This window comes from Cyanistes caeruleus, chromosome 3 (assembly GCF_971803275.1).
Source record: "Cyanistes caeruleus chromosome 3, bCyaCae1.hap1.1, whole genome shotgun sequence".
Taxonomy (NCBI): domain Eukaryota; kingdom Metazoa; phylum Chordata; class Aves; order Passeriformes; family Paridae; genus Cyanistes; species Cyanistes caeruleus.
The window spans coordinates 81,795,973-81,808,638 of record NC_141703.1 but is presented as its reverse complement, the minus strand read 5'-3'; the positions used below and the strand labels follow the sequence as shown (position 1 = coordinate 81,808,638).

Here is a 12,666-nt window from a genome sequence, read left to right as displayed (position 1 = left end):
TAGGAAATACAGGAAAAGGAGAAAAATGTCTTTTTTTCTTCCCCACAACATCTTTTTATTTTACCTTCCTTTTCTTGAATCATATTGGCATGTATAACTGACATTGTTCCAAATTTTGAGTCTATGAGTGTTTATCTAGGAATTTCACAGATCACTGAATAGAAGTTACATATTTACAAAGGATTATTGCTTTCTTACTTTATGTATCCATAGCCACAGATTTGTGTCCTAGAAAAAACCCACACTTTAAATAAACATCTACACCTTTTCTCTTTTACTTTAACCCATCACTGTGGTACTACATGAACTTGCAAAATGTGTGCTAGACCTCTCCAAGTATTTTTCAAATTGTGTGGACAATCAGAACACCTTCCATTTTGTTCTGATAGATGGTGATGTATTTTATAGCAATATTTAACAAAATAAACTCCAAGTTTCAGTGTTTTAATGCTGGTCATGGAAAGCTGAGCTATAACTTCTTGATGTAGGCTGCACTGGGCCCCAATGAGAAGGGTGTATAGAATCATCACTGGTTCAATTATTTTTTTTTCTTAACCTTTCTGTAATTGTAAATGGGAAAGAATTTCCTTACCTTAGTCCTGTCCCTGACCTTTCAGGGAAAGTGAAAGAGTATGTTATTTGTATTTCTGTAAAAATCACTCAAAGCTTACATTGTATACACTACTCTTCCTCTTCTCTTTCATGTTTTATATTGTATTGCTAATGTTCTGTTTACAATATTTTCCAGGTCTAGGATTCAGTATTGCAGGAGGGGTGGGGAACCAACACATCCCTGGGGACAACAGCATTTATGTCACCAAGATTATCGATGGGGGAGCTGCACAAAAAGATGGGAGATTGCAGGTTGGAGATAGACTCCTTATGGTAAGTATGACAAATGTAAATCCCATTTATTTGTTTCATATAAGGACTTTCATTCTCCATACATCTTTCTGGAGGTAACTGAAGCAGCTGTTATAATAATTATATTTCCATCATCCTCATTTTTCCCTTTTTTCTTAATATATTTCTGAGACTGAAACTAAAAAAAAAAATAACCTTTCTCTGGAAAACTAATGTTTTATGAAGGCAGTGTATTATATTACTTTGACAAACCTTTTATGGAGAAGAGATAAAATGTATTATGCACATAAACAACAAGGCAAAATGTACCATAAAACTTGAAAGATTTTAGAGAAACTGTTTGATAAGGTAGTTCTGATTCTGCTGTTTGTTGGAAGCAAATTGAAAGATCTCAAAACATGCCAGTGACTCCCATGTAACAACTGTCAGTGGACTACAACCTACATTTCAATACCTGTACCTGTTACGCATATGTTCCATATAGATGTTAAAAAAAACCCAAACATTTTCCAAATTTTCCCTTGAGGAAGTGTATTCTGATGCTTCCTGCTATGTGCCGTGCTGGTTCATTGTTTCTTATCAATAATGCTTTCCCACTCACAGAGTTTGTTTAATTCAACATTGGGGGGAAAATCCTGACCCTGGTAAATCAGCACAAGTTAATCTATGTCAAGTTGTATTCATGTAAGTGAATTTGCATAGATTTCAGCAGGTAGAGAAATATTTTTTTAATAAGTGCAATGAAAAAAGCTTGTACTGCACACTGTTTTGTGATGTGATATTTAAGCAGTAAAAAATTGCCTCGACCTTTTTTGCTGCCTGTGAAGCTGTGCCTAATTGAGGTTTTCTTTATTTGGCTAGAGACACTGTGTTCCAGTCACATGTGAAAATGACCATTAATTTATACAGACTACTAAACAGAACTGGAAAGCCACTTGGTTGCTGGGTTGGTGGCTCTTTGTCTTTTTTAATTAACACAAATGGATAGATAAAACAGCTTAAGGATCAACACGTGTGAGCAGAATCAGAGTGAAATGAAACTAGGACTCAAAATTTCTTTGGCATTTTTTCTTTGCACAATCTCAGCATAGTGAAATTCAAATTGCTGTTGGATAATGAAGTTTTGGCTTATTTTGGTGCAGAAATGTGTATTTTTATTTGCCGAATTTGCACTTTCGTTATTTTGCAACTTGTTGCAAATCTGTTTCTGTTCAGTTGTTGCTTTTTACCCTGATGAAAATTCCTTGCAGTTTTTGTGTTATCTGCAATTTTTTGCTATGTTACTCTTCATTTCTTCCAATTCACATTAGTAAACATATATATATATGTGTGTATATATATATATATATATAAAGGAATCAAATAGATGCAAACCCTTTACATTCACCCTTTCCTGTGTAATTCCACCAGAATTAATTTAAATATAAATATTGTATATACCACTCTGAATAAATTAATTATTTTCAGATGTGATTCACTGCAGTCAGATATAGATGTTTCTTCATTGTGACAAGTTTATAATTCTCAAAATGAGCAAAGGTCATTTGCATTATGTTTGATGTCTTTGTTCTTCTTTGTGTTCAGTCTGGACTGTTTCTTTACTAAGTGTCGTCTCCTTTTATCACTGCACGGAAATTGAGAAAAAAAATATAATTCCAAGTACTGCTCTCTTCTAGTTATATAGTTCCAGACCAAGCTTTTCACTGTGGCATGAGAAAATACTAGTCAGCTTACTCTTTGTATACCTTAATCATTAAGTGTTTGGAGATAGCTTTACACAGTCAAAATCTATTTCTAAAATTCATGCAGATTGCAGCCATGTTTCTTGATTCTCTCCAGCAAGACACCCTGATTTGTTCATAACTTCTGTACCTTCAGCATTTCTCAATCCTAATTTGTGAATTATCTGCCAGTTCATGGCATTAACTTCATGTTCCTTTATGAATAGTGAGAGAAAAAATTAATTACTTTCTTTTGGCAGTGTTTCAATACAATATTACCTTTGGCATCGATACGGTCCTTCCTATGCTTCACTAATTTCTTATTGATTATACATTTGAACAGCTCCTCTTTTCTGTTTTTTACTTCTCAGTAGTACATCCTTTCTTCATGTTTGTTTTTTTCCATCATTCTCTATAGAATTTTAAAGAACTTGTCATCCTTCTGGAATTCTCAGCAGCTGCTGGGGAGCTTTTTTAATTTTTATATCAGTGTTCTGATAATTTTGTGTGCAATGCTTTCGGATCCTGAAGAAAGTGAAAATCAAAATAATATAAATTTAAGATGTAAAATAATGTAGATGCAAATAAAAACTAATTTTGAAATGTAAGACAAGAAGAGGCCATCTGGGCATTTTGCAGCTTGATGACCCTACTGTTATTAAATGCAGATTGCACACAGTGTGTTAAGCATTTCAGAAGATGTATTATGTAAATAATACATTGTGATTATTGTAAAACTTGTACAAGGGCATGTTATGCAGTTACGTTTCTGTGGCACTAAACATGCACTAAGACTTACTAACTTAAGCACTTGCACAGGAAAATGCTCCATTGTATGATAATGCTGAGGTACCTGTTTGGAAAATTACTGCTGAAAGCATGAGTGTCTCAACCAAATACTTAATGGTTTCTGTAGGTATATATGAAAGGAAAAGAGCTCTTCTCTGAAGACTTACAGCTAGAAGAATATTCCCTCACTGTGTTCTGGTTAATGCCTGTGGTAATGTCTCCTTCTGCTGGTGGTAATGCCAGCAGTTAGAATTCCACCACAGTGGGTGCCTTGGCTTCTCTCTGCAGGGGAAAGGAGCAAAAGTAAACCACTTAGAGAGCATCACAGACCACCTTGGTAATACAGGGTCAGTATAGGGCCAGGGTTGCTCAGGGATTTACCCAATTGCATCTCTCCAAGGATGGAGGTTGCAGAGCCTTTCTAGGAAATGTGTTCCACAGTTCAACTGTCCTCCTGAGGAAAATAGTTCTCCTGATAACCTGTTTGCCCGTCTCTTGTTTCAACATCTTCCTGTTGTCACTCATTCTGTTACCACATGTGACTCTTAAAAGCTCAGCTTTGCCTTGATGATCTTCCTCTGAGCACTGGGGGTCTGTTATTAGTTGTCTTCAGAGGAACCCCTTCTCCTGTCCGAAATTGCCAAGATACCCCATTTTCTCTTCAGTTGGTCGCTGCTCCATCCCCAACCATCCCAGCAGCATACCTCTCAATTTGCTCCTTATGTCCTTTTTCCTGTAGTGCAAGAACCAAAACCCAACACAGTTTCCAGGTACAGGTTAATGAGTGTGAACTACTGGGGAAAAATCCTTTGCTCATTCTCCAGCCTCTGTTCCTGCTCATCCAGCCCAGGATGCTGTTTTCCTCTTTGCTGCCAGGACACACTGCTGGCTCATGCCCAGCTTGCGATCCACCAACAGCCCCAAGCACTTTTCCATAGAGATGCTGCCAGGCTGTCAGTGCCCAGCCTGTGCTATTGATGGGACTTAGCTTGTGCCAGGGCCAGGATTTACTGTTTCTTCCTGCTGATCATCATAAAGTGTTCTTCAGGCCCTTCTTCCAGAATATGGCAGCCCTGCCTTCAAGAATCATAACAGTGAAATGGAGTGTCATCTGCAACCATGGTGCACATCTCAACTCTTCAAGGTCACTGCTAATGATCATCAGGAAAAGCTGAAAAATTGTATCAGTTATTACAGCTCAGATAATAATTACTTTTTTTTAATCTCATACCATCATCTTACTTTGGACAAGTTCGTTATCTACAGAATGAATAAATGAGAAATCATTTTTACTAGTATGTAACACTAATTGCTAGAAGCATGGCATTTTTCAGGGAAAATACTAAAACCATTAGGGTTTAAAGGAAAATTTATTAGCTTTACCAAAACTAATAGCCAGAATACCCTTGCATATTTGAGCCATATCCTGTTGCTTCTTGGCCCATTTAGTCACAGAGATCAGTGATTGTATATAACAAGAGATTTAATTTGATTCTGTTTTCTTGAGGAAAACAGGAGGAAGGAACAGGAGTAATTTTCTTTTTCAGAAATTTATGCTTCCTTCCTAAAAGAAGTGTTATTTACTAGTAATTTCATAGGACTGCAGTGAGGTTGTGATTGTGCAATTGTCGATGTGTTCCTTATAGGGTCTCCTCCAGTGTTTGTTTCTTTCAGACTGTGTATGAATGCAGGATCACATTTGTATTAAAGTGCATAAAATCAGAGCTTGTAATTAAAGCTGGATCTAGATTAGTATTTGGTTCTGATCAGAGGTGTTTTTTTTAAAGTGATTTTGGCTGTCTTTGTGGGATCGTCTTTTAGGAAACAGCCCAGAACTTGTGCGACAAAACTCATGAGTCCATGGGATTATAAGTATTTAGTTGATGCAGACAGATTTATATCCTTCATACAAATGATTAGTCTTCAGCACTGGAAAGCATTTAGCTCTTTGAAGCCTTTAATGTGAGTGAGTTTTGAAAATGGCCATCAGCATTCTAGACTTACAGCTGGCAGGTTGCAGGTGTTTACTGGCAAATGTTCACCCAGGAAAATCCACTGTCTGAATGAAGTTGAGTATTACAGAAAAGCAAACATGGTAAGGTAAAGATCACCCCTTTGTCTCATTCACTGAGTGAATCAAATCTTTTTTACCATAAATCAATAGAGGAAATGAACAAATCCCCTTTAAAAAAAGAAAATTAAATAAGACAGAGTTATTCCTCTGAAACTCTTATTCTCATATCAGTTTATATTGTTCTGAATAAAATTATTCTTTAGAGCACTTGTACAGTCATTTTGGGGATTCTAAGCTTTTCTAACTGCTTTTTGGGGCTTTCGATTTTCAGAATGAATCTAGGAAAACTTCCAAATAAAACATTCTTGCTTAGGTTTATACTTCATTGCCCTGATTATGCTATTTAGGAAAAAAAAAACAACAAAAACAACCCCCCCCCAGTCTTTTTATATCTCTTTGGCATCATTTCTTATTGATTTCCCCTATCATTCAAATAGCTTCTTTGATTGGACTTGTATCTTTAATTTCCTTCTCTACTGCTATTTTGTTTCTTTCCCTTATTTGTTTCTCATGCTATCAGTATGCCTTATATCACATACTTTCTATTTAAAGAAAAAGCTCTCCTATTTTTTTTCTTCAGATGCTGTTTGCATTTTTAAATTTCCACTGCATGGAATTTTTCCTATTCGAAAAGCCCCACTTATTCCATGCCTTTTTTCTTTCTGACTCTTATTATTTACCTCCTGTCACAGCATTTTTTTGTCTCAGATATAAAACTTTGTGACTAAACTGACCAATCAGACAAATATCTTCTTCAGCATTTGCCTTAAGGGTTTTTTTTCCCCTTAATTAATTGCTACTTAAATTGGCTTCTTAGATCCAGAAAGTTAGCATGCAGTACCCATTCTGCCCACTCAGAAGTAAGTCAGCCCTTCTGCACTAAAATTCAGTCTCTCAGAGGATTGCATGCTATATGCACTTTCATTTTTTTCCTTTGTGTGCATCTCCCAAGCTTTAGCTGTAACTCAACCCTTTTTTTGCAAGCTATATGCAAAAATATGTAAGGTTATCCTTACAGGTGGAAGTAAAGCTTTTCTATGATGCATTTATTGGGCCAAACCACTGAAAAAGCCAGATTTAGAACTTACAATTCTGTTAAGATAGATATCTTTTATGGAAGAAATAGCTCCATAAATAGTTTCTCTTGGTATAAATCTCAACATAAAAGTTGACTACAATATCATATTTCCTATTGTTATCATCTCTGTACAATGTTTTAATGTCCAGAGATTCCCTTATGAAAAAAATTACATACTACAGTCATCTTGCAATATTATCTAGGGGGCAGCTGAGCAATAGAATTCTTCTAAGTATTCAAGTTTTTTGTATATCAGAATACATGCATATGTCTTTACTTGCTATCATTGTTTTATGGTTAAAAAGTAGAAAATATTTTGATAGATGCATATAGGATTATTATTAGGAGTTGTAGATCCAAAGCAAGGACTGCCTTCTGAAGGAAACCTGGAAGTGCAAGTCTAAGCTGATGTTGGCAAATGACTAAGGAAGGTGATCCGATCTCCTTCTCAAACAGCTCCCACTTCAAAGAGACCTTAGAGCACCACTGAGGATCTTAGTTTTTGTGAATAAATCAACAAGTTTCTCTGTTTGTTTTCTCATGATGTACATTGAGTCTTTCTTTATTTCTTTGTTCACTGAGAACTGAACAGTCCAGGACAAAATGATATTACATAATCTTTGCTATGAGCTCCAGGATCTTTAAGTGTATAAAGATAAACATAATGCCAAACTGCATAGATGTTAAATCTTAGTTTAGAATTGCTTGAACTCCTTAACTTTTCTTCTGGATTTCAGTAATTTTTACAGTGTTGGTAAAACACCTGTCCCATAATATTATTGTCAAAGAGAAGACACAGGACCTGCCATATCAAATATGTTTTCTATGTATCATACTTTACTTTCTAAAGTGACTTCTGCCTTTTTTATTGCAAAACTGTGACATCCAAGTATCTTGTGCTGGATTTTTATCAGCTAGATTTACTGAAAAGAAAAACCAAAAACCAACACCTTGGAAAAAAAGTTGCATCAAGTCAATTTGTGTCATAATTGGTTTTTTTCACTTCTAAAATGACTGAAAAGTCAAAAATCCAGACAGTTCTAAGATTCTTGGTTTTGTGTCTTTTTTTGACTAAGAACATTTTTTTAAAGCAGCTGTATAGTGGGTGAGGTTACGTGAGATTTTTCTACTTCAAAAAAAAACCTAGGATGGAACACAAGGTAGATACAATGAACAGACAGCATGGGAAGGAGAAGAGGTAAAGGATAACCTTATGGTTATCTTTTTAAAATGTGTGAATCTGAAGTGTTTGGCAGTTTTGAAATACATAAACAAAAGAGGCATCATTTCAGCCACTTATTCTTTCTGCCAGCCTATTTATTTAAGACATTTATTTATTAAAGGTATATGTAAGTTACTGCTCTTCATAACAAAGAAAGATATAGGAATTTATAGAAATTAGGTATAAGATTTTTTATTTAAATAGAAGACTTATCAAAATACAGCATACCCTGTCAGCAGCTCCCTTCCGTTTGGAAGGTGTTAGGCTCTATCACTGCTCTTCATGTCAAATTATCATAATATACCTGCCATTGTCTCTTTTAATTATCCTTAAAACCAAGCCTGAGAATTATACAAGGCAAAAAGAAGACCAAAAAAGGAAGACAGAATCTATACATTCAGCAATACTGTCCAATAGCAATCATTTTTTCTTGGTGCTGATGAAATTGTCTGCATATGAAGAGTCCTCCAGTGATTCATAATAGCTGGATTTCTTTCCAGTTGCCAAACCCTTTGGCAGTTGCTTATTGTCACATTCAGTTTTCTCATAGTTTATTGATACTAAATTCCCTAGAAGGAGTATATTTTTTCCTGCCATTTACTGTTATGTTATACTGTAGTGAGGAAGGAATTCTGCTTCCATCTTGCATAATCCTTAAAACGGAATCCTTGCAGTAACTGTGGAAGTTGCAGTATGGCAATTTAAATGACAGCAAAATGTTTCATATGAAGCATTCACTGTGAAATGTAGGTCATTGGAACAGGCTCCCCAGGGATGTGGTCAGAGCACCAAGCCTGCCAGAATTCAAGGAGTGGATGGACAATGCTTTTAGTCACATGGTTCAGTTTCATTCACTGCGAGGAGCAGGGAGTTGGAATCAATGATCCTTGGGGTCCCTTCCAACTCAAGGTGTTCTGTGGTTCTGTTATTTCTCTTGTCTTGTGCCACATGCCTGAAGCCTGGATCTACACCCTTTACTTTTTTCCCCTATCCTATAATTTCTACCTCCAGGAGGTTAATACATTTTTGTGGCAGGGAACATTTATTGTTCTGTTTGTAGAAGGAAAACCTATTATTGACATTCTGTGAATACAGAGGATTTATATGTGAATAAATTTCATGTGCCTCTACAATAAACCACTTCTGATATTTTTCTTTCTATTTTCTTTCTGTGGGAGTAAAGCATAAATAGGCAAAGCTTATTGCCACCATTTCCCTCCCCAGTTTATCTGTAGTCTTCTACTCTTATCCTTGCTTAAGTGTTTTTCTTTTCTAAAAAAAGCATAGAACTAGTACTACATTATCTTATTTTTTCAATGTCTTTTTCCTGTGCTTCTAGAAAACAGACAAACTTTCACAATGGAAAATACCTTTTCCCCATCCTGAACTGCCTTTTTTTCAATTCCTGCACCTCCTAGGTATTCTATATGCCATTTTTTACCTCTCCTTATTTCAAGGGTCAATGTTGTATCAGTGATGGAAAGATTTGGGTGAGCTGGGTATTTCTGAGGTCCCAGCTGTGGAGGCTGAGAGATGAATTAAGAAGTTTATTTTGTTAAGTCAAATAATGTAGACAGTTTCTGTAACCAATATGGTGCTATTAACTTATAATTAAATACAGTTTTATATTGGTGATTATAGAAGTAGCAGAACATCACAAAGGACTTTTCTAATGACAAAAACAAGTGCCTTCTTGACTCATTTTGATTCTGTGTATCAATATTGCTACATCAGTCTTTGAATATTCATGTGCTAAGAAAACATTGTTTTCTGCCCTGCAGCAGTATTGCTTCTACATAATCTTTAATGCTTTTCATTTACAGCAATATTCCAGATATTTTGAAAACTTCAAGGATGTGTCATCTTTTTTGTCTATATCTGCATTTCAACTCACCTTTCTGATTTCTCCTCTAAGGTAAATAATTACAGTTTGGAAGAAGTTACCCATGAAGAGGCAGTAGCGATACTGAAGAACACATCAGATGTAGTGTATCTGAAAGTTGGAAAGCCCACCACCATTTACATGACAGATCCATATGGCCCACCAGATATTACTCACTGTAAGTGACTTCTGTGACTTCCTTTACAAGAGGTATTTGAGTTTGTCTTATGATTGTATTTTTTCATAGCTTGTTCAAAGTACCCCATTAAGGTTTATGAAACAGCTTGGAAGGCTACAAAAATGAAATGTTTATTGCCACCCAACTATGCTGCACTCAATAAATATCGCAAATAATAATTTCAAAATTAATAAATAATTTAAAGTAAATAATTGCAAAAGTATCAATGTAAAAGATTTATGGCTGTGCTGGTTCCAATTAGCCATTGTCCAGGTGATCAGACTGAACTGTATACCTCTTGTGAAGATTGCAGCAATAAGTATATGCAATTGCATTTTGAAATATGATTAGATTTGTAGCCTGGAGTACTCTGACCGCTGAAAAATTGGAACAAGCAGCAAACCATCTTGTACAAACGCAGTAGAAGCCTGAGGCAAATATATCTCATATATGAATAAAATATTTCACTGGAATGTAAAAATCACTGCTCTACTTACAAAACTTTACTTTTTTTTCTGTGGATATTCAATGATTATTCAATAATTATTATTATTCAATAATTCATGAAGTTACAGAACTGTTTGGGTTCAAAGGTACCTCAAAGACCATCGAAAAAGTCCCCCTACTGTGGACAGGGACACCTTCCACTAAACCAGGGTGTTGTTCAGAGCCACATCCAGCCTGGCCTTGAGCACTTCCAGGGATGGCATATCCATGGCTTCTCTATTCCAGTGCTTCTTTACTCTCATAGTGAAGAATTCATAAATCATTGGTCCACTTCACTTTATTCTCAGTTTATCCATTAACTTTATATATGTTCATCTGGCTTTTTTTTTTTTTCTTTTCAGAGGACCAAGGCCCTATTTGTCCTTGCATTCAAAGTACACTCTGTTGTAGTAAAATTTGTTTAAATAATATAGTAAAACTCAGTGAAGTATCCCATAGAAAGAGAAGATGTCCTCATTTTAAAGCAAAGTGATTTCAATCTGCCTGTCATATCCATGCACTCAAAAACAACTAGGCTCGTGTCCAGCACTCAGGTAGAAAGATGTGCATCCAGGTGCATCCCCAGGACTCCCTGAGGTGACCATGTACAAGGGTTGGTGGCTGGCTGTGGAGTCCTTGTCATATATATATAGATTTTATGTTGACAGCCTCCTTGCTGGAGTGCTTTTTGTATTCTTAAGGAGATGACAGCAGTAAGGATCTTCTGTCTCTGCCATCTGTCCCTACTATGCACATCTTCAGGATTTACTCACATCACTGCTGTCTCCTGATCTGAGTGTCCTAGTCTCCAACCTGGTCTTTATCACCCCCATCTCTTAATGGCTTGAATATTTGTTTTAATTTGGGTGTAGGCTTTCCTGGCAAGTTGCATGTAATTATACTGACTATTGATGACTTATTGATGAATCTAGCTTTATCGATACATGCCATAATTTTATAACCCTCCTGCCAGTCCTCCTGGTGTCCATACCCAAGCATTTCCATTCCCTTGTCATTCACAGCAATCTCAACATTTCAGCTGCACTCTCTGTACCACTGCTGCCCATTATTCTAAAGAGTTCATTGCTGAAAATTCCCTTCTTCATTAGTCATTCATTAAAAACTTGTCTGCCTTGATCCCCAACAGGGACCAGCTGCACCATCTAACAACTGGGTGGAAATATAATTTTTGACAAGAGCTTCAGCAGTCAATTCATACCCATCTTGATTTCCTGCTAATAATTCTGTGGGCTCTTAAGGAAACTAAGGTGGGGATATTTACAGAGGGTGGTAAATGCTAAGGATTTAAATTTTTCTGCACTTTTGCAGTGCTGCTATTGTGGACTGACAAAGTTGTGGGAAAAGCTAAATATCCCAAATCCTCCTTATTCAGTCTGCTCCATGAAAACAGAAGGGAAGCTTTTGTAACATGCATGTCAGTGGTATGCTCAGCCGTGCTGAGGATGCCTGTTTAGTTAGCAAATGTTACGACAGATGGCAATCATGTTGTTCAGTAGCAGCCTGGTCTGGATCTTAGCAAAGCCCAGGAAGTAAAAATGTTAAATATCCCTATCCAATCTCCAGCTTTATAATACTTTCAAAATAATGATTTTGCAGTTATAAAACAGTGTGGTTTATTATGTCACATTATAGATCAGCAGCATATGAGAAGACAGAAACAATTCCAGTGGGAGAGTAAAGGTTGAAAAGATTTGCAGTAGCCCTTCCCAAGCTGTTGGTGCATACAGATTCATTTATCCTCAGGGAACCTTTCATTATACCTACATGTTCAGAGTATTTCAGAATGCATAATGGCCTTTCCCTGTAGAGATTTTGCTTTGAAGCATTCTGTATCTCAGCTGAAAAAAAGACTGAAACTAATACTAGAAAGTTTAGCTGTTGTCTTCTCATGATAAAATTAATCACAGATCATTTCAGAAGCATGTAACATTGTTTTTTTCTATTTATCATTTCTTTTTCTAATTCAATTAAGTAGAGATTGAGTACAACTATTACTACATCTCTCCAGTCAAAAATGTCCCAGATAACTTCAGAATAGCAAAAAGCACACAAACAACAGAACCCGCAAACCCATTATATAAACAGACAACACAGTACTGTAACTTTAATCATTAATATGTAAGAGATTTGCATCCCTTTTCTATTTCAAGCATACAGATTTACCGTGGTCTAAGTACCATCTATGTTGATACTGAAATTTCGATCATATTGCGGTTTTGGGCACTTCTAGTAGATCACAGCTTTGAATGTATAATTTGAATGTGTAATGTACATAATTCTTGCCACACATAAAATTCCTGCCTTATCCTGCATTGAGTTCTTAGTATATTACTCCCATTACTGCACTGGAG

At 36.0% G+C, this 12,666-nt stretch overlaps 1 protein-coding gene across 39 annotated transcripts in view; it reads left to right on the top strand.

The window, feature by feature from the left end:
* Positions 1–12,666, top strand: part of DLG2 (discs large MAGUK scaffold protein 2) — a 986,702-nt gene that overhangs the window by 711,406 nt on the left and 262,630 nt on the right. For all 39 annotated transcript variants that reach the window (XM_086882226.1, XM_086882222.1, XM_086882228.1 and 36 more), the window contains 2 exons: positions 749–885; positions 9,664–9,808. In XM_086882226.1, coding sequence (XP_086738352.1) covers positions 749–885; positions 9,664–9,808 — 282 coding nt within the window. The remainder of the gene's footprint in view (positions 1–748; positions 886–9,663; positions 9,809–12,666) is intronic.